The sequence below is a fragment of the Osmerus eperlanus genome, chromosome 1 (assembly GCF_963692335.1).
Source record: "Osmerus eperlanus chromosome 1, fOsmEpe2.1, whole genome shotgun sequence".
NCBI lineage: Eukaryota > Metazoa > Chordata > Actinopteri > Osmeriformes > Osmeridae > Osmerus > Osmerus eperlanus.
In genome coordinates, this window is record NC_085018.1 from 12,635,837 (window position 1) to 12,656,829 (window position 20,993).

Below are 20,993 nucleotides of genomic sequence, written 5' to 3' on the forward strand. Positions count from 1 at the left end.
ACTACAGAAAATAGTGAATAGTGGAAATTGTTAACACTTGTTTGACACCTGTACAGAACGGTAATTATAGGAGCTCCTAATGATGTGAAGGTCCATGTGGCTAATCTACACATTGGCTCTGCCAACTTCCTTAGGGTTTGAATGCTACACTTTCTGAGAACAATGTCTCACCAGTACACCGAATACACATCTCTCCCCAGTCTTCCTTCACCAAGGTTAGAGCCAAAACTGAGACAGGAAAATACATATTATTCAGCCATGAACTTAAATGTGTAATAGTTCTTGTACAACAGCAGGGTGAACGCTGGATCATGATCAAGGCCATCAGCAGCAGTCTGTGGTGCTTTTGAATTTGATTCTTGAAATTGTGCGTGTTTGCTCATTAGGTAACCATGGCTGATGCTGGTGAGACAGTAGAAACTCTCCTTGACATTCTGCACCATATTTGGAAGAGCTTACCCAGCGCTATAATACTAAGACCCTCTTCTGTCAATCAAAGTCGTATTGGTGAGATGTGGGTACCGTAATCTATCAGAGTTTTAGCATAGTACTTACTGATGCAAATGAGAAATATTACAGTTTGTATGCACATTTCAACCCAAACTGAATGTCTTCCTATCAGCCATGAAAATAAATGATACCTGTTTCCAAGATGCTATCTTGTGTGTGGCAAGATGTCCTCATTAATTCCCTTTCTCATTCTAGGTGCCTGGGCCTCTAGGTTCATCTCTAAGGCAAAAGGTTTGGCCCCTTTGTAGGAGAGAGGAAGAAGAGATCCCAGGTGACCAGCAATGTTTACCTGTGGGAGGTAGGTAATAGGAAACATTTATATTCATTGCAATTCGATCCTATTAAAAATAATTACACTTGAGAGTGTGACTTTAGTCCTGGAACCTGCGACAGTCAGAGATCATGTAGCAGCAGTGCAAAGGATCAAGGGGCTTATTCAGCCGGATTTCAGTACCTGCAGCTCTAATGAGACATCTGGGTGTGATTTGTCCGCACGCACCAGAATGAGAGGAATATTGCTCCCTCTTAAAGTATCTCTAATGTGCTGGTGCAATGACATACTGGTGAACTTACCTTTTCAGTTTGCATTCATTTAATTGTATTGAACAGAACAACAGTGATGTTCAGTTATAGCATCAAGAATTTTGATTGGATCTTTTCTTTGTGGATGTGTCGGTTCGGTGTTGCTGTAGGTATATTTCCCAGCAAGAGGCTGGATGTGTGTGGATGCCACAGACCCTATGAAGGGTAACTGGCTACGGTATGTTAACTGGGCACGCTCCAATCATGAACAAAATATTTTTCCTCTGGAGATCAATCGAGCTATTTACTACAAAGTATTAAGGGTAAGCCAATGCCCTGGTTAACTGCATGACTAAATACATTATTAATGATTGTTCAACTATTTACCTCTTTCAGAAATGTTGTCATAGTGATGCTTATATATTTCAAATGTCAGTCTGATTTTGTAGGGCATAAGTCAGACCGTCGCTGGGTTGATAAATTGCTTTAGTTCAGTCAGAAGTGTCCCAAAATGTTAAGAGTTACATCCCCCACTGATTGGACAGACACACATGGGTCCCTCCTGTCTTTCAGCAAGATTTACTCTGATTGGTGCGTTTTCTCATTATTTTTTTGTGACAGCCAATAGGACCTGGTGAAGAGCTGTTAGTCTGGTACAGTGGGGAAGACAACCCCGAGATAACAGCTGCATTGGAGGAAGAAAAGGCCAGCAGTTTGTGCAAGAAAAACTCACCCAGGGCGAAACGAGGTGAGTTGTTTAAACAACCAAATAAGAAATTCCTCAACAGATATGTTGTTATTCACGTATTTACCCATGTCACAAATGTGACAACGAGCTTGCAAAGAATAGCAATCGAACGAAATGTGGTCTTTAGCCAGTTGTAGCTAACAGCTAGCTAGCTTTAGTCCGGTCGAAGTTGAATCCAAGCGCTAGCTAGTAGCCAGTATGGCTAAATCTGAGAGCTGGTCATGATACTCGGACTCTGTGCTTTTCTAAATAACTTTTTCGCATGAACACTTATGTTTTTGCCAGCTAGTACCTGGCTATGTAAACAGTGCCAACACTTCGCCAGGTAGCCAGTTAGCAGGTTAGCTGAACAGCACAAATTGCTCGTGACGTTCCGAGGGATGTGACCTTTCTGAAGAGTTCCGAATTACTGGAACCTTTGCGCGACTTCCTTGCTACTTAGTTGCATGGATGTGATGGGTTATCAAGAAGGCCTGGGAGGGTTGGCCTCGCAAGGTATCGTCTGTCTCACTCGATACTCGGAGGGTAGCTGTCAAGCTAGTTAGCGAGCTAACGGGCCAGGTCATGCACGGACGTGCCAGACATCCCGTGCAAGGCAGGGGGGGAGATGATGGCAAACTGGCCTTGGTGCTCAGTCAAGTAAATTATTGATCCATAGATATCGGTCAAGTAAAGCGATGATCTATGTACCAAGTGGTCTTTCAAAGTTATTTCTTTGTGCGTTTTTGTAAGAATATGCTTGTAATTTGTATATAAAGAGATTTACAATACATAATGTAGCCTATTTAAGACTTTCGAAGACTGACGTCTAATTTAGCTTGTTAATCGTTTAATGTGCCATATAATTATTATATCAAATGAAGGTGTGAAACGGAGTAGATTGTCTTCTTTGTTTACTTGTATACCTACTAGAGAATAAGCTAGCTAACGTTGTCAACCGAAACAAATGCAAATTTGAAGTAGCATGAAGTTAGCTTGTGGATACTAGGCCCAGAATGAAGTTGCACAAGCCCTGAAGTCCCACCCTTCCTCTCCACAATACAAAAGGCACGATGGAGTGTTTTGTTGCACTGCAAGTCGTTTCGTCGTGAAATCCACTTTATAACCCCAAACTTTACAGTAATATTCAGCAGAAATATAATGGTGTCATGGTATAATTGGTGCATACCAGACTGTTGATTCTTTTTACAAAATTGCATGGTGACAGGAAGCTTGCAGCTTGACTTTATCAGAATAGAACACATACTGTGTGTGTTGAGCAATAGCAATAGGTAACTTTTCTGGAGATATTCTATGTTACTTAAATGTAGTCAGTCAGTGGGCCTGTGGTTATGGCCAGATTACTTTGGCTAAATGTTTGCAGTTTTCAGACATTTTGGCTGACGTTCCTGCAGCTTTAGCTTGCAGAAAGCCTTTGACGGCACAGGTCAGATGACTGAGCTGCAGCATGTGTTCCTGGGTGGCATGAATCAGGCTTTGTAGGCTAGGCCAGATGACCTTGTTGTCACAGCAACTCCAGGGAGCATAATGTATCTTAGAGTCACTGCAGTGTTATTCTATAGCATTACTTTGCGTATACTGATTTTTTTTTTGAAAAACCTGATTGACTAAAGCAGTATATTTTACTGTCCTTAATACAATGTTTAATAATATGCTTTGATATTAACTCAAGTTTGATTGAAGTTCATTCTGGTTAGTATTTGCAACAAGAAATACCCTACCAAAGCCTACATGAAGGTACACCTGAAAATGTCTACCTGTGTAGACAAATGTCCCTGTGTAGTAACATAAACAAAAGAAATCCCAAGCATTGCAGGTCTTATTCATGCTGTATAGTCAGTGTAATTTGGCAGAATTGCTTAATTGGAAAGTGGATGCTTTGTGGGTTTCTCTTTCCACCTAGCTCGAAGAAAGTTACTGGTGCGAGCCAGACGGACTGGTTGGGGTGGATTCCGAGGACCCAAGCGAACAGGAGGAACTCAGTCTTCCACCACTGACATGTGGGACACAGAGGATGGTGTGTTCTCCCCACCAGGATGAATAGACATCACCGTCATCAATGTTTTGTTGATATAGCACATCATTTATTTATCTGGGTCAAGCATACGCCCAAATACTGACTAGACTTGAACTTTCTTTCCGCTTCAGTTTTGTTAAACAACTGCATTTGTTTCATGTGTTATCGTTTTGGTGTATTATTTTCACATGTATATTGACACATTACTCTGTTGATGCAGGTCCAAATGAGGAAGAGGAGAGGCAGTCATCTCCAGGACCCTCCCAGGAGGCTGTGGAGCCCTCGCCCAAGCCGTCTCCAGGCCCCTCTCTGTCTCAGGTCCAGGCTTTCACAATGGAGGACAAGCAGGAAGTTGAACAGGATGAGGGTCCAGGGGAGCATCAGCAGCCTGTAGCCGTGGCTGAGCCAGAGGAGAGCCCGGAGCTGCCTGTCCTGCCACAAAGCCATAGCACCCCCCCTCAGGAGGAGGAGGAGGAGGATGAGGAGGAGGAGGACGAGGAGGAGGAAGGGGGGATGACTGGGGTCCCCCCCCCTCAGTGTTACACAAAGACAGCCCCCTCCTCTGTAAAGAGACCTGAACCAAAGGCAGACCCTGACCCCGACCTTGACCTTGATGCCCAGGATGAGACGCACCCCTGCCAGCACTGCGAGCGCCACTTCTCCACCAAACAGGGCCTCGAGCGCCATATCCACATCCACGCCACTGTGAACCAGCAAACGCACGCCTTCAAATGCCGCTATTGTGGAAAGTCGTTCGGCTCGCAGGTTGGACGAAGGCGGCACGAGCGCCGACATGAGAACGTGTCAAAGAAGAGGCCCGGCTCTCTGGCCGGCACCGCCACCCTGCTCAGTCCCAGAGCCCAGGTCGACGGTCCGAGTCCTGACCGCGTCACAGCTTCGGGCCACCACGTGGTCGCGCGGTCTCCGTTTCAAATCCCAGCCGCGCCTTTGCCGACCTCTGAGATGGTTAGGAAGGATTCCGTAGAGGGAGACCGGCCCTTCATCGTGGACGAGAACGGCGAATCGAAAGAGCTTCATCCCTGTAAGTACTGTAACAAAGCCTTCGGCACGCACACCAACATGCGCAGGCACCAGCGCAGGATCCACGAGCGCCACTTACTGCCCAAGGGCGTCCGCAGGAAAGGCATGCTCCTGCAGGAGAGCCCCACCCCGCCCCAGCAGCCTGATGAGTCCCCCAGCACCAGCCCGCCGCTCGTCTACGTCCCCAGTGCCGACACCGAGGACGAGGCGGACCGGGACGACTACGTCGTCGACATATCCAAAAATATCTCGGAGAACCTCAGCCTGTACATCGACGGTAAGATCCTGTCCACCAGCTCAGTCAGCAGCTGTGACGTGATCGAGGTGGACTCCAGTTCCGCCGCGTTGTTCGGTCTGGACACGGTGATCCTCAGCCCCAGTGACATCTGTCAGGCCCTTAAAGTGGACACCAGGACTGGCTCGGTTCGCCAGGTCTCCAACCTCATTGGCCAGTCCACCTCGAAACGGAGGACGTCCACACCCCCTCTCATGCCCGGTATGAAAATGGAGACCGATACTGGGAACTCCTCCGCCTCCTCTTCCTGTTCCACCTCTTCCTCTTCCACCCTGTTGATGGGAGGTCTGTTCCAGAAGGAGAAAACCATCTACCTGTCCCCTAAGCTCAAACAACTCCTCCAGACCCAGGACAGCCATAAACCCACCATCACACTGATAACAGACAGCCACACTGCCCCGGTATCGGTCACATCCTCGTCCGGAGGCTCGGGGAGGTTCAAGAGGAGAACGGCCTCCCCTCCCTCGTCTCCTCACCTCAGCCCCGCTCTCAAAGGCGAGAGTGCGAAGAGCGAGGCGGGATCTGGGTCTGGGAGCTCCTACACCCTCAAGGTGCCAAAGCTGGAAAACCTCAACCTGTCCACTGCCTGGAGTCTCACCAGCAAAGATGACAGGGATACCATGAACCCCTCAGGGAAGGACAACCGTGGCTGGCCTGCATCGAGCAGTAGTGGGGGGAACTCATGTAATCAGCAGCCTCTAGACTTGTCCAGCTCTGTCGGAAGGAAAAATGAGGGCTCTAACAAGGCATCGGGGGAATCGGTGCTGGATCTGAGCATGCACCGCAAGAGTGGAGCCGCAGAACTGGAATCAAAGGGCATCCCAGCGGCAGTTCAGCCTCCGGCCAAGAAAAAGAAGCCCAACACCAGCATGCTGGAGAAGGTTCTGATGAGTGAGTATGCCGGGCTAACAACCTCTGCAGACGATGGCTCCTTAAACCTGGGAAGCCCAGATTCACAGTACACTGCTGGTAGTGGCACGGGCACCTGTTCTCATAGTACCTCACCCAACATGGTGTCTGACTCGGCCCACCCCTCTCCTCCATCCTTAACTCCAGTCACCATGAACCCCTCCTCGCCCAGCACCAGCCTGGCATGTCCCACACCACCTCCCCCGGTCCTGCCCACCATCCCCTCACCACCAGGCATGCCCAGCTCCCCTCACTCCCAGCCCTCCGACTGTTCCACACTCAGATCTCTTCCGGTCCTGTCGCCCAAAATGTCCCCCACGTCCGTCGACCATGGGGACGAAGAGCCGGCATCTAAGCCTGTGTCCGACACAGAGGAGACATCGTTAGGGGAAGATCACTGCGAGGACGAGCTCATGGCCCAGTCACCCGACCCCACCCCCGACCCAGTCAGAGATCTCCGCAAGGGTCAGTCCAAGCCCAGTCCTCCTCGAGAGGCCATCTCTCTGGACCTGTCCACGACAGAGCCCGGGGTGGCCAGGAGGACTCGAAACGGCAGCAGTTTGCTGAATGGAAAAGTCAGTAAAGGCACGGCATCAGAGAGTAAATCCCAGCACTCTGACCTTTCTGTGTTGTCAGAGTCCCTGTCTGGCCCCTCAGCCTCTCCCCCTGCTCTGTCAGACCGCCCATCTCCCCCCGTGATCAAGAAGGAGCCCCGCCACGCGGACACGGCCCACGGCGCCCTGCCTCCGGTCGGCAAACCGACGGAGGCCGAGGAGCAGGAGGACGGCGGCGGCGACGCCTTCAGCAAGAGCTTCGTCTGCAACGTGTGCGACGGGCCTTTCCGCTCCATCAAGGAGCTGAGTCGGCACATCGTGGCGCACGCCGCCGACTGGCCGTACAAGTGTGAGTTCTGCGTCCAGCTGTTCGGCGACGCGGCCGCCCTGCTGGAGCACCGCACGGCCCTGCACGGCGTGGGCCGCATCTTCGTCTGCTCGGCCTGCCGCAAGGAGTTCGCCTTCCTCTGCAACCTCCAGCAGCACCAGACCGACCTGCACCCCAACCAGGAGTGCACGCACGCGGCCGTGGAGAGCGGCAAGCTGAGGCCCCAGAACTACACGGACCCCAGCAAGGCCACGGAGGAGAGCTCCGCGGACGCGCCGAAGCCAGAGTCCCCGGAACAAGCCCAGTCCCAGGGGATGGACGTCATGGCGGAGGAAGAGCCCAGCGTGAACGGGAAGCACGGGGACGAGGGTGGCGACGACCCGACCGAGGAGCTCTACACCACCATCAAGATCATGGCCTCGGAGGGGGGCAAGCCCAAAGGCCCCGACGTACGTCTGGGCATCAATCAGCACTATCCCAGCTTCAAGCCTCCGCCCTTCCCCTACCACAACCGCACGCACGCCACCTCTGTGGCCTCGGCCACCAACTTCACCACTCACAACATCCCCCAGACCTTCAGCACGGCCATCCGCTGCACCAAGTGCGGCAACAGCTTCGACAACATGCCCGAGCTGCACAAGCACATCCTGGCCTGTGCCAACGCCAGCGACAAGAGGCGTTACACTCCCAAGAAGAACCCCATCCCCCTCCGGCAGATCGTCAAGCCTCAGAACGGAGTCCTGTCGCCAGCCGCCACCGCCGCGGTCGCCGGCAGCGTTGGGCAGAATGCCTTCCGCAGGATGGGGCAGCCCAAGAGGCTGAACTTCAACCAGGAGGCCACGGGCAAGACCAGGATGACTTCCCTTAGCAAGAAGAAGAACCAGCTGGTCCAAAAGGCCATCACTCAGAGGAACAAATCCGCCGCCTCGGTCAGGAAGACCTTCGTCAAAGTGGAGGAGGAGGAGGAGGAGGCACAGCCGGCACCACCGCAGCAGGAAGTTCACGTCTGCCCTCACTGCAGCCGGGAGTTTACTTACCCTGCCAGCCTTAGCAAGCACATAGCAGTCAGCTGCCCCATGAAGCCTGCTGCCAAAAAGGGCAAGAGGGGGGCAGCGGAGGACAAGAGAGCCGGGGCCGACGCAGCATCGGACAAAAACATGAGCCTTCGTAGGAGAGCCACAGACGCTGAGCTCCAGCAGCCCGAGCCCGGGTCCAAACCCCTGAGGAAGACCCGGGCTCGCAGCTCGGGGGCCCCGGAGGCCGAGCCCCCCCAGGCCACCAAAGGGAAAGCCGCAGGGCGTCCCAAGAGGCCAGCCTCTTTCCCAGCTGCAGTGGTTCCGCCCAGGAAGAAGGGTAGAAAGGGCCAAGCCCCGTTCTTGCCTCCCACCCCATCCTCCTCTGATGTTCCCACCAGTGAACCTGCGCCACGTCCGGCTGGGAGGATGGGGCGAGTGGGCAAGGAGGTGGCACCCAAGAAGGTATCTGAAGTGAAGTCTCTCCAGGAGCAGTCCCAGACCCAGGTTAAAAAAGAGGTCCAGGGAGAGCGCTTCTCCCTGAGGGCACGGGAGCGGGCAGGCGGGCCAGTCACCAGGAGCCTTCAGTTGGCCAGCTTCGCAGGTCCTGTGGAGGTGAAGACAGAAGAGCAGTCCAGCCAGGAGCCCAAAGACCCTAAGGTAATAAGTCAGTGTTTTTTATTTATTTAATAGTATATAAAGACTTTGCATAGTAGATGCATTTACAGTACTTCACGATTTTGTTTGAGGTTGTACAATATTTGGAATTCTATGTCACTGAACAGTTGTTTTATGCTCCAGGAGTCTCTGCAGAAATGAGCCATGATTCCAATTCATCATGAGTACAGCAGGGAGCGAGTGGAGAGGGCGGAGATTCCCCAGAGAATCACCGCTGAACAAACCTTCCCCTTCGAGGAGGACGTTGGCACGGGACATGCTTAGTCACAAGAAAAAGTGACAGGAAGTGAACTCTTGACTGCTTTCCTTCTCGTGTCTCGTTGGCTGCTGAGAAGTAGGCCTCTTGACACTCATCTTCCTATTAGTCTGGACTAAGACAGTTTTGCTGAAATAAATATACAAACTGTAAATGACAATGAGAATATATATATATATATATATATATATATATAAATATATATATAGAGAGAGATATATATTGTACATCAGTACTTGACCCAAAACATTGACATTGGGGTTTCCGTTATGGTTCAAAAGGTAATCCTATTGCAAATGGCAATCACGTATATCAGTTCCAAAACTGATCTAGTCTCTGGTCTTTCTACTCCGTACTTCCCAGGTGAGGTTTTCATCATTTGGACAAATCTTGATGCATGTTCTAAGTATACAGTATAACTAGACGGGGCCCTGTTCCCTTTCTCTGCATCCCATGTTGTGGCCCGCACCCACTTTAATACAATGATTTACAAATGATTATGTATGTTTGATTTTAATCTCTATAGAGAATACATTGTTGAGGGGGTGGGCTGAAAAGAGCATTTTTTTCTAACTGCTAAATTGGTCCTCAGGAACAAGTGTGTGTGTGTGTGTGTGTGTGTGTGTGAGTTTGCATATGTATGTGTACATACATGTTTTCTTACTGACATATTTTTGTCATGTTTGTCATTTGGCTTATAAGTGTGTGTGACCTGCAGCTAGAAAAGGACAACTTTGACTGTTTTTATAAAAGTAAAGGGGAAAGATTGTTTTAGTTCCTAGTAGCGTACAGTACAGGGAAAAGGATACACTGCCATTTATCCATTCATTCTTTTCATTTTTGTGAACATTTACATTTTAATGTGTCATAAATAATAGGTATAATTAGCCCCATCTTGTTGGAAAGCACTTTAAAAAGCGATGTCTCTGCCAAATTCTGGTTTGATTTTGATCTGTTTGAAACCTGAAATGATTTATAGTTTTTAAATGTGAACAATGGAATGTGTTAAATTCTGTTATGAAACCTGGTTGACCCCAGAGAATAAGCAAGTCAGCAATACATTTCTTAACATTTCACCATTTAAGACCCTAGACAGACTGAGTTCTGTCACTCGATTTTATAGAAATGCATTTACAATCCATTTAGGGGGGAGGAAGAGGGGGGAGGTGCAGGGGTTGATTTCAACGTTTATTTTTTTTAGTTTCTTGCAGGGCCAGCCTTGTCCAGCTGTCATGCTCATGTAACTGACTACAGGCTGTTTCTGAGTCGATCTTCCTGGCAGAGGTGAGCTGCCTCTGTCCCAGATGATCCTCCTGTGTGCTGGAGGGGAGCTCCCAGCGGTGTTTACAGTCATCACTGCTTCCTCGGCCCTTCAGCTCCAATATGTAGGGCAGCCCACTCAAATGCCTACAGCATGTTGGAGGGAGGAAATGTTATTGAACAATATATTATAAAGCTAATTTATATTTCCTTGGGATGTTTTCATCATGTTTGTTTTGCCTTCCTGTGTCGATATTCTTGATAATTTTCTCCTCAGATGAAATTGAGCTGATGTGTTTTGAGGATGATCAAAGTCAAATATCCCTGTTGACCTCGTATGTAAAACACACTGTTGTAATTTACATAATAAAGACTTTTTTCAATTTGTCCTTGAATAGGAGCTTTGAGTAGGTCCTCTTAGATTGTACGTCTCGAATACAGTGTCCACGGCTGTGGCCCTTTCAGATAATTCCACCAGAGCAACACTAAGCCATACATAACCTGCGTGCAGCCTGTGTGATTGTTACTGGATGGGATGCTGGTGACATTTGTCCGAGTAAAGTGGAGAGGCTGCCTTTTAGACACAGACACAAACCATTTGTTTTGAGATGTGAAGGAGGCGGCTGGTGTTGGTCACGGGGAAGATTGCTTTGACACGGCTCTAGACCGACGTTATTGCTGCAGCTGTTGGTAATCAGTGGCATCTCACACACATTAAGATCCCATATAAGGGTGTGAACTTTATTGCTGGTTAACATTTGCCATTTTCTGGTAATCCTACAGAAAATGGCAAAACACAACAGCACCAATGGAAATATCTGCAAAATAAGTCTTATTCAGTGTTCTTCATTCTGCTGACGACTAGGAAGCGCAGACCCAATAGAAAGAAGGCCAACCAAGTGTTCCCAAACCACTGTTGTTGTAAGACTCTCCTGCTAGGCCTTGTCCGGCCCTGGGTGTGCTTGGTGAGTGTGTGTCTGCTGGCTGATCTGAGATCAGCTTGGTGAGTGTGTGTCTGCTGACTGATCTGAGATCAGCTTGGTGAGTGTGTGTCTGCTGGCTGATCTGAGATCAGATCCAGGTCGGTCCGTCACCCTCACACACATGGATCCATCAAACCCACTCACCAGCCCAGCTGCAACAGCACACGCTCCAGCCGTAAACAAAGCATCAGTGGAGTCGATGTGCCCTGTGGAATAACCGCTAATGCATCGGCTCCCCTGTAAAGGTGTTCTGCTCTTCAGTTTGACAGGGGGAGAGGAACGAGTGTCGGATTGAACGTAATGTGTGAGGATGATATGATTCAGAGGGCTCTTTCTTTATTCGGTGGAAGGGTGCGACGTGTTTCGTCTTCCCCTAGGTGCCATGGTGGTGTGGTTTATGGGTCCCCTGTGGGGGTGTGCATGCTTTATGGGTGTGTGTGTGTGCGTGCGCGCATGGGGAGAAGAAGAGTGCTGTGCCGTACTCAGGCTGTCAGGATGAAATATCACTGCACTACCTCCTGATTGCTGTATAGCTGGACTCTGCCGTGTTCATAAAAATGCAGCCCTATGCAGGTCTGTTGCAGGGCTCACTAAATAAACTAGGATAGTGCAGAAAGAGATTTCAGAAGTCCAGGAATGCACAGATGAGACACAGAGCCTAACACATATATTTACAGCGGACCATACAGTACCATTTGTGTATGTAGAAAATGTCAGGTTGGTTTGTGTTTGAATATGTTCAGTAAGCTGTAGGAAGAAAGAGTCAAAGAAGAAACGAGACAATAAATGGCGATCAAGCTTCAACAATTCACTGTTTCCATGGGATTCAGCTCAGTGTAATAATGTGTTATATCAGTAATCCTTCATTCGCATCAGTCAGGGGAGTCATAGCTCTCTGTGAAGAGGAGTCATCCGCTTCCAGCAGGGAGACCAGCAGGAGGGCTTTATGACTGTTCCTCACACATGACTGAACACTGCCTTCTGTGTCCTAACAACAGAGTTGTGTCTAGTTTTCCTGTAAAAAGAAAACAACATTAAAGACAAGCTTGTTTGAGTGGATGGGAATTCTGAACAAGTTCAAGGTTAAATGAGTAAAAATGCAGAGCCATTGGCGTGGTGAGCTAGCAGAAACACGTGACTCAAAGCATTGTAGTGAAACAGACCCTGCTCGCTTACCCACCTGCAGAAGGAACTATTCTCTCTGTGAGTGACTCTCTGTGAGTGACTCACTTGGAACTGTGTTCTGGTGGGTAAACATCACTTTGAAAAGTTAACAGTTCAAATTAAAAACAGGATATCTCTTCCTCTGTGGCCAGATCCACCTTCCATAGCAGACTGCCAACCCCTCTAGTGGTTCTACAGAGACCATTCAAGTGTCCTGCCATTTCCTTTCAAAACAGGAGGAAGTGAGTTCTGCTACTCGCTCCTGTTGCTGTGCTAGCCGCCTGACAGCACAGCAGTGTGAGAGAGATCCTGGTGACAATGGGCTTCCTGGGAAAGTTTGGCAAATGGGAAAAGCCTGTTGATTGGAGAAGGGGACACGAGAGTCGAGAGTTCAGGATTTGTTTTACTGTAGGACTAACTGGCATACAGTACACTGTAGGAATAACTGGCATGCAGTACACTCAATTGCCAATGGGTACAAATAACAGTTACTGCTGGACCTTGAAAAAATATGTAGATTTTTAGTTGTACAACATACCTGTTGTCCTTTTGATGTGTGTTCAGCAGGGGTGGAAGTAGCGAATTACAACAACTCACGTTGCTGTAATTAAGTATTTTTTTCTATTTTCATATTTTTAAGTCTGTAATTGTATTTGTACTTAAGTAGCCTCCAAATTTAAGTATTCTACTTCGCTACTTTTAAAATCACAATTCGTTACTGAGTAGCCTAGCCTGCAATTTGAATTAATATTCAAACATTTGACCGGCATTTCAGCCAGGAACCAATTAAAACCCTGATATTTGGACCGAAAAAAAAAGTCCCTGCTGCAGCAGGTTTCAGAGAGTTTATCATAATAATTGCACGGTTAATTTATGGACAGAACTGAAGGTTTGGAGAAGCAGACCACCACATGATGGAAGTTAATGACAGCCACCATGAAGTCATTTGGCAGACGCTCTTATCCAGAGCGACTTACAAGAATTCAACCACTAATCTCAAAAAACCCTTTAATCACCATTAATCAATAAGGTGATTTTTTGTTGTTGTTTAAAGTAACTATTTTCTCAATGGATCTGCAATTGTATTAAAAGGTTTTAAGAAAATTCTTAAAATATCACCACCAGTATTTTTTACTTGTAATTGAGTATTATCTGAGCAATGTAATGGTACTTGTACTTAACTACCCATTTTCAGTACTCTTTCCACCACTGGTGTTCAGTATATCGTCTTTGCCATCCATCCAAACTGCAGCCCTGACCATGCCAGATTTCTGTGAAGGCCATCTACAAGCCACAACCAGTTCAACACAACTTCTTATAAAATCAGGGAAAGCTTGAAAAGGAATGGCAGAAAGATTCTATACCAAACATTTAATTTCTTAGAATTTAGAGTAAGATGACATCAGCTGTACCTGTGGACACAACAACTAATTGAAGCAAGTGCCATGACTCATACATCCTGCATTTTGTACAGTACTTCTTTCTAGTTTGTATTATTTTATCAAGGTTTCCTTCGGGGTAACTCAGAACTTTGGGGAAAAGAGAAGTCCTACTTTTATGCAACCTCTCTCTTTCTCTCTCATCCTCCTTTTGACAGCAAAGAAATGAAGCGGGAGTTTGCAGAAATCTCTTCAGAAGCTCAGGTCCTAAGATGGATCGAGGGGGTTTGGATGGAGAGATGTGTAGAGAGGGCGGGAGTGGGAAGGAGGGAGGGTGAGCAGAAGGGAGGGTGAGCAGGAGGGAGGGTGAGCAGGAGGGAGGGTGAGCAGGAGGGAGGGTGAGCAGGAGGGAGGGTGAGCAGGAGGGAGGGTCAGCAGGAGGGAGGGTGAGCAGGAGGGAGGGTCAGCAGGAGGGAGGGTGAGCAGGAGGGAGGGTCAGCAGGAGGGAGGGTGAGCTGGAGGGAGGGTGAGCTGGAGGGAGGGTGAGCAGGAGGGAGGGTGAGCAGGAGGGAGGGTGAGCAGGAGGGAGGGTGAGCTGGAGGGAGGGTGAGCAGGAGGGAGGGTGAGCAGGAGGGAGGGTGAGCTGGAGGGAGGGTCAGCAGGAGGGAGGGTGAGCAGGAGGGAGGGTCAGCAGGAGGGAGGGTGAGCTGGAGGGAGGGTGAGCTGGAGGGAGGGTGAGCAGGAGGGAGGGTGAGCAGGAGGGAGGGTGAGCAGGAGGGAGGGTGAGCTGGAGGGAGGGTGAGCAGGAGGGAGGGTGAGCAGGAGGGAGGGTGAGCTGGAGGGAGGGTGAGCAGGAGGGAGGGTGAGCAGGAGGGAGGGTGAGCTGGAGGGAGTGGGAAGGAGGGAGGGTGAGCAGGAGGGAGGGTCAGCAGGAGGGAGGGTGAGCAGGAGGGAGGGTCAGCAGGAGGGAGGGTGAGCAGGAGGGAGGGTCAGCAGGAGGGAGGGTGAGCAGGAGGGAGGGTCAGCAGGAGGGAGGGTGAGCAGGAGGGAGGGTCAGCAGGAGGGAGGGTGAGCAGGAGGGAGTGGGAAGGAGGGAGGGTGAGCTGGAGGGAGGGTGAGCAGGAGGGAGGGTGAGCAGGAGGGAGGGTGAGCAGGAGGGAGTGGGAAGGAGGGAGGGTGAGCTGGAGGGAGGGTGAGCAGGAGGGAGGGTGAGCAGGAGGGAGGGTGAGCAGGAGGGAGGGTGAGCTGGAGGGAGGGTGAGCAGGAGGGAGGGTGAGCAGGAGGGAGGGTGAGCTGGAGGGAGGGTGAGCAGGAGGGAGGGTCAGCAGGAGGGAGGGTGAGCAGGAGGGAGGGTCAGCAGGAGGGAGGGTGAGCAGGAGGGAGGGTGAGCAGGAGGGAGGGTCAGCAGGAGGGAGTGTTACTGCTGAAGATCCACAAACGAGGGAGAAGGGAGGGGAGGGAGGCTCACCAGATCCCACAACAAGCATCCTCTCCCCAGTCGTGCCCAGAGGACAGCGGCTGCTGCTCCTGCCTACAGTACTGTCACACTGGAGAAGAGGGGAGAGGGAGAGAGGAGGCACTCACGACTTGGCAGCTTCCTTTACCACCCTCCCTCTCATGTAGCGTCTAAATCGCATACACACACACACACAGAAATGATCACACACTCGCAGAGACACACCCCCTCTGATGATCTGAGCTGTGAGCGGCGCAGCTCGTGTCAGAGTGAGAGAGAGAGAGAGAGAGAGAGAGAGAGAGGAGGAGGACTGGGCTACGAGGCAGTAGCAGCAGCATCCAGAGGAGAGGTCTGGAAGAGAGCAGTCAACACCCAACCACCAGAATCCAGGAGAGATATCGCCCCAGCCCCAGCAACCAGAAACCAGCTCCTGACTCAGCATCCCCCCCCCCCCCCCCCTCGAAGCAAAACAGAAGTCCGCTCGCCCTTTTCCTCTCCCTCTCTCCCTCGCTCTCCCGGCCCCGGCGTGACGCAGTCTAGCTGACCTTCATCCCCCATCCCCTCCTTCCCTCTCCGTCTCCTCGTGCGCGGCGCGGGCCAGCGGGACAGGACAGCCATGGAGGACACCATCACCTGCAGCCACTCATCCGCCTTCTCCCAGGTGTTCGGACGCCAGGGACAGCTCATGCAGGCCAGTGAGTATCCAACAGCCAGCACAGGCACCCACCTGAACAGGCACCCCCACGCGCATACGCAAGACCCGCCTCCGTTCTCCTCACTCCCTCCCTCGTGTCGGAGTGGGTGAACAGTGTGCAGCGCATTGTTTTGTTTGCTTGCCTCTCTGTGGTCACGCTCTGATTGTCACTCGCTGTCACCTTCGCTTTTCTTCGGGGTGAGGAAAAGGACTACGGACGTGAATGTTTCCGCGTGTGCTGGTGTGTGTCTGTGCGGTGTGTTTGTAAGTGTGTGTGTGTGTGTGTGAAGTGTGTGTGTGTGTACATAAGCACATTAGCTGCAACACCTCCAGGTGGTTCCTCCCTGCCTCTGCTAGTTGAGCTCAACATCCTCATTGTCGTCTCTGTGTCAGTGCTGCTAATACCTTGTGGCGACCAATGCTGTTGTTTATGGAGTGTAATTGAACACCTATTGTAATTACACATGGAGGTTGTGTGGCACTTATGGATTCTATTCTGAGCAATGTGTTCTGTACGGCACAACAGGAGGTGAGATCACAGAGGTGTGTGTGTACTAGAGTTGTGGTGGCTTACTTAGAGCTGTACACTAGAGTGTTCTTGGCAGGGTGGTTGTGGTTCACCACCAGCCACAGCTGGAGAGGAAGAACACTTCACTGATAATGGTTGTTTATCTTCACCTGCTCTCTCTGTTTTGGGGTGTGGTCGAACAACAACTGCACCTCAGGAGCTGATACCTGTGTGTGTGTGTGTTTGTGCGTGCGTGTGTGTGTGTGGAGGTGCGTGCGTCTGTGTGTGTGTATCGCACGGTAGATGCGGTTCCTTTTCACACTTTTCCATCCTCTCTCTCAGATGGAGAGTGCTGTTCGTGTGTATCGTTTTTTATAGGAAGCGTGATGTGTGAAGCCAGTGCCAGACCCACGCTCAGGGAGATGTGTAGTCCTGTCTTTCAAGACGTAGCTGCAGAGCAGGACTGTGAGGAGGGGAAGGGCAAGGCTGTCTGAGGAACACCACAGAGCCCAGACGGACGGTTAAATAATTGAGAAGCGAATGAAGATTTCAGGGAGCACGAACACCGACTTTGACGGCCTTGAACTGTAAGAGTTCTGCTTGTCCCCACTGACGTGTTGTAATACAAGGCTCGGGGTCGGCCTGTTCATGCGGATTTCCCTTTAAGTACGGGAGGGCGAGAGGGAGGGAGAAAGAGAGGCAGGAGAAGAAACGGAGCGCAAGCGAGAGAGCGAGGCAGAGATTGAGTGGATGTGTCGGACCTTTACAGTATGTGGGCTGGCATCCCAGGCATGGACGTCCTGCAGAGAGAGCTGTCTTTGAAGCCTCTCGTTCTCTCCCCATCGCCGAAAAATGCAAACGGACTCGGCAGTCTGATAGGTTAGAAGAAGGGCCCTTAGGCGCAAGGAATCCCTTTCATCACATTCTCAGTAGTGAAGTCAGATCAACCATGTTTTTAGATGTCGACGCGCTCCCATCCCAGTGGGACCTCCCGACGAGAGGGAGAGAGGGATGAGGTCTGAGCCCGGTTGTGTCCCTCATGTGTAGGGGCCGGCAACCCTGACCTCTCTGGATGGCCCGGCACAAGGGCCACAGCCAGAAACCAAGCCAGACAGGCCAGCTGAAACACAGGGCTGCTCAGGACACCGACAGGAGGCTTGCAGGGCCGCACTAGAGGCCTCTTCCGGCCCCAGGCACCAGACCCATACCGTGTCAGAAACGTGATTAGACGTTCCCTCATCACAACACGCCTCGATATCTTCTGTCTTTGGGAAACGACGTACGCCTCTTGCCTTTCGGCTAATTAGCCGCGATTTGGAGGATCAATCTCCCGCGGTGATCTGTTCTCTTCGCGACGCGGGGGCAGCGTGCGATGATAAATGGGCGTCGGGAGTGTCGTCATTGTGGCGGTGTCATTTGTGCGTCCCTCTCTCCCTCTCGGGCAGAAGAGGGAGAGAGGGATCTTTTATAAATAATGCTCTTTGTTGGAGCGGATGTGTCTGTGGACTCGTTAGCTGTGTTTGGTGTGGGGGAGCATGGGACTATCACAGGGTGACAGGGTCCTGATTAATATTCGCGCTCTGACAGCAGCAAGAGTCGTCAAGCCTCTTCAGTAGAAACGCGAGGTTAGTGTTTCCTGTGAGTCTCTCCTCTGCTGCGTGGTACAGTAGTAGAGTACGGACGGTAGGAGAGAGACACTCAGTCGATGAGTCTTTCTTTCTCCCTCTGTGTCCTGATATAGATAGTTGATTACCTGTGCTGTGTCGTGACTCATTCGGTTGATGTTTGAAATTCCCTTTTGAAAGAGGTGGACGTTGAACGCACCAGCCTTGGTAAGTGGCTTCATCCAGGAATGAAGTGCTGCACAATCTCTGCTGTCAGCAGGTTTCCTCTTTTACCGTATGCAAATGGGAGTGGGATTTAGGAAGGGCGCTAGTTGGTGGCCAGAGAGCTCCTGGTTAGCATTAATCAACCCAGTGTCACGCTTCCCATGTAATAGGAGTACCTGAGACTGAATTTCATATGGTTGCCAGTGATAACAACCTACTCTTAGGTAGATGCAGAAACATGGCCCAGGACCAGACAAATCATTATTCATTGTTAGGTTCTCCTCAGTTAACAAAGGAGAAGGAGGGTAGATAGTGTCTATTGCGTTGCCTGTAGTCAAAGATTGGTGAGACCTATGATTTTCTGTCTCAGAGGAAGTTCAAGAGGAAGAACACAGGCGTAGTGGGGCCTTTTATGTGTTTATCTGTTTATTTGGACTCAAAACAGAGAAAAGGAGAATGTTTGTACCATGATAACACAGTTCTCTCTTTGTGACAGAGTGTTTTCCTGTGGGACAAGTGAGACTATTATCTTAGCCCTGAGCTCACACCAAGTAAAACCAGTCCTCTGGAAACTATATAAGAAAACACTAAATTATTCATTGTTTTATCATCTGTTTTATGTTCTCATAGCCAGCTGAACCCTTTTTTAGCAAAACTTTTATGTTTTGTCCCCAGCGTACACCTCAAAGGGCAACGCAAACCATCGTTTTTAAAAGGAGGACGGCTGGCTGTTGATAATGTGGGTCTTTAATCATCCAGACTGACGGTCATCCCTCCACTTAACCCATCCTCCAGGTGCCCCAGTCACCCCCCTGCCCCAGTCACCCCCTACCCCAGTCACCCCCCTGCCCCAGTCACCCCCCTACCCCAGTCACCCCCCTGCCCCAGTCACCCCCCTACCCCAGTCACCCCCCTGCCCCAGTCACCCCCCTACCCCAGTCACCCCCCTGCCCCAGTCACCCCCCTACCCCAGTCACCCCCCTGCCCCAGTCACCCCCCTACCCCAGTCACCCCCCTGCCCCAGTCACCCCCCTACCCCAGTCACCCCCCTACCCCAGTCACCCCCCTACCCCAGTCACCTCCATGTCCTTGTCGCCCTTCCGTACCCAGTGACAGAGCCATCTTGCGTATCCATCCCTACACACCCTCAGAGGGCTGGAGGTCAGCCTGCATGTTCCCTGACTGCCCGACCGTGTAACAGAACCGGAGCACCCTCTCAGTTATAAGAGGCATTCTCAGGCACGTTTTATTGGGACAGTGGTATCTTCTGAGGTCAGAGAGAAAAGTAAGCACCGCAGTGGTTTATGGTCTCTATTTGGATGAGTCCTGGATTCAGCGGGGTCCCTAAGAATCCCCCGTGGAGAAACTCTCCATGCTGGTCGATACAGGCCTCGTTTAGATCCCCTCCCTGTCTCTCTGGCTCCTAATACCTGTATTGGATTTCAGCACTCTGATAGGGCAACAGCAGGGATAGGCACAAGGCTGGCCAATACTTTCTGCTTGCTGGCCAGTGGTAATCAATATGATGTGTGTGATTACGTCTGCATGTTATACATGAGTACCTGACATGATGTCAGCTTGAGAAAGTGCTGCTCTGGTGTACCTTCATGTCCTATGTTGTTGGGGGGACGACCTTGAGTTATCTGGGTTTGTGCCAAATGATTGCATTCTCTAGAATATTCTATAAATGCTGCTCCAAGAATTCATGATCTGTTGCTCCAGTGTGAGGTTAGTCAATAAACCAATGAGGATTCAGTTAGTGCCGTAGTCCTTCCTAAAATAGCATGACTTAACCTGGACAGGAAATCAACATCCTCGCCCGGGCTGTCAGGTGGTGTCCCTCTAATTGGAGGCACCTGTGGATCTGGGCACGATGTGATCTGTGACATCACGTTCTGTTACGTCACATTGTTTCTGTAATGCTGGGCCTTAACTGGTTTCATTGTGTGTCATTATCTGTTGTTCTTTCAAATACTGGCTTTCTCTTTCTCTCTTGTTGTCTCTTTTCCCCCCACCTTCTTCTCTCTGTCTCGGTCTCTCTCTATATTACATACATACACACACACATACACACACACGCACACATTCAGTGGTTTGGAAGCCACTTCTCTGTGTGGTGGAGTGTATCAAAGCTGCAGTTTGAACACAAAGCACTTGTGTTCACACAGTGGCTTGTTGTGGTCTGGACTTTAAGCTCTGGTGCCCAAACCGTCTTTGTTCAGCCTTAATGAGCGATGTTGAAGATCGCAGATATTCTTGATCCTGTACGCACACACACCCACACATACACAAACACACAGAACGTACACGCACACCAAAGCGTCGAGTGCAGCGAAGGCTCTAACAGCAACACAGAGCCGTGTTCTTTGGTGTGCTGTTTGTGGTGAGAACAGAGACACTCCAACCACCCTTGATCCAATTTTCAATATTCTATTGAAGATAATAAAAGTGCCTTTGACCAAGTTTTTATAGACTGCATGTAGAGTTAACCTTCAGAAACCACAAGTTTACCAGCCTGTACAGGGAACTCTCTCTCTCCCCCTGTGTGGGGGCCAACAGGCTGCCTCAGTTGAAAAAACACATCTCCATTTGTGATCTCCACTGCTGGCACAGAGAGAGGCAGGAAAAAAAAATCCCTCCTCCTCACCAAACATGCAGGCTCATTGTGCCATGCACTCCCCTGTGCCGAGTGTGCGCTGCATGCCAAACAGCTGCACACCCGAGACCTGGAGAAGAGTACTTCCCCCCCGATAGCCCTCCCTCACTACGGGTCCCAAGCAGTAACTACTGGAACTCATTTGGAAATGGACACACCATGGTGGACCTGTTTTATTAGCTCTGTGCTGAGG

General features: G+C 50.4%; 2 protein-coding genes across 6 annotated transcripts in view; both read left to right on the forward strand.

Annotated features, from left to right (window-relative positions):
• The first annotated feature begins 392 nt into the window (after positions 1-392).
• Positions 393-10,518, forward strand: prdm2b (PR domain containing 2, with ZNF domain b). The gene is made up of 8 exons (XM_062450055.1): positions 393-518; positions 653-662; positions 735-808; positions 1,203-1,355; positions 1,654-1,780; positions 3,684-3,797; positions 4,018-8,597; positions 8,739-10,518. Exons 1-8 carry the CDS (start codon positions 393-395, stop codon positions 8,754-8,756), a joined length of 5,202 nt encoding a protein of 1,733 aa, XP_062306039.1. The 3' UTR covers positions 8,757-10,518.
• Positions 10,519-15,600: 5,082 nt separating this feature from the next.
• kaznb (kazrin, periplakin interacting protein b) overlaps positions 15,601-20,993 on the forward strand; it is a 66,990-nt gene continuing 61,597 nt past the window's right edge. For 3 of the 5 annotated variants that reach the window (XM_062460593.1, XM_062460594.1, XM_062460595.1), the window contains exon 1: positions 15,601-15,808. In XM_062460593.1, coding sequence (XP_062316577.1) covers positions 15,730-15,808 — 79 coding nt within the window. In that variant the 5' untranslated portion in view covers positions 15,601-15,729. The remainder of the gene's footprint in view (positions 15,809-20,993) is intronic. The other 2 variants (XR_009930395.1, XM_062460599.1) reach the window with 1 other exon arrangement.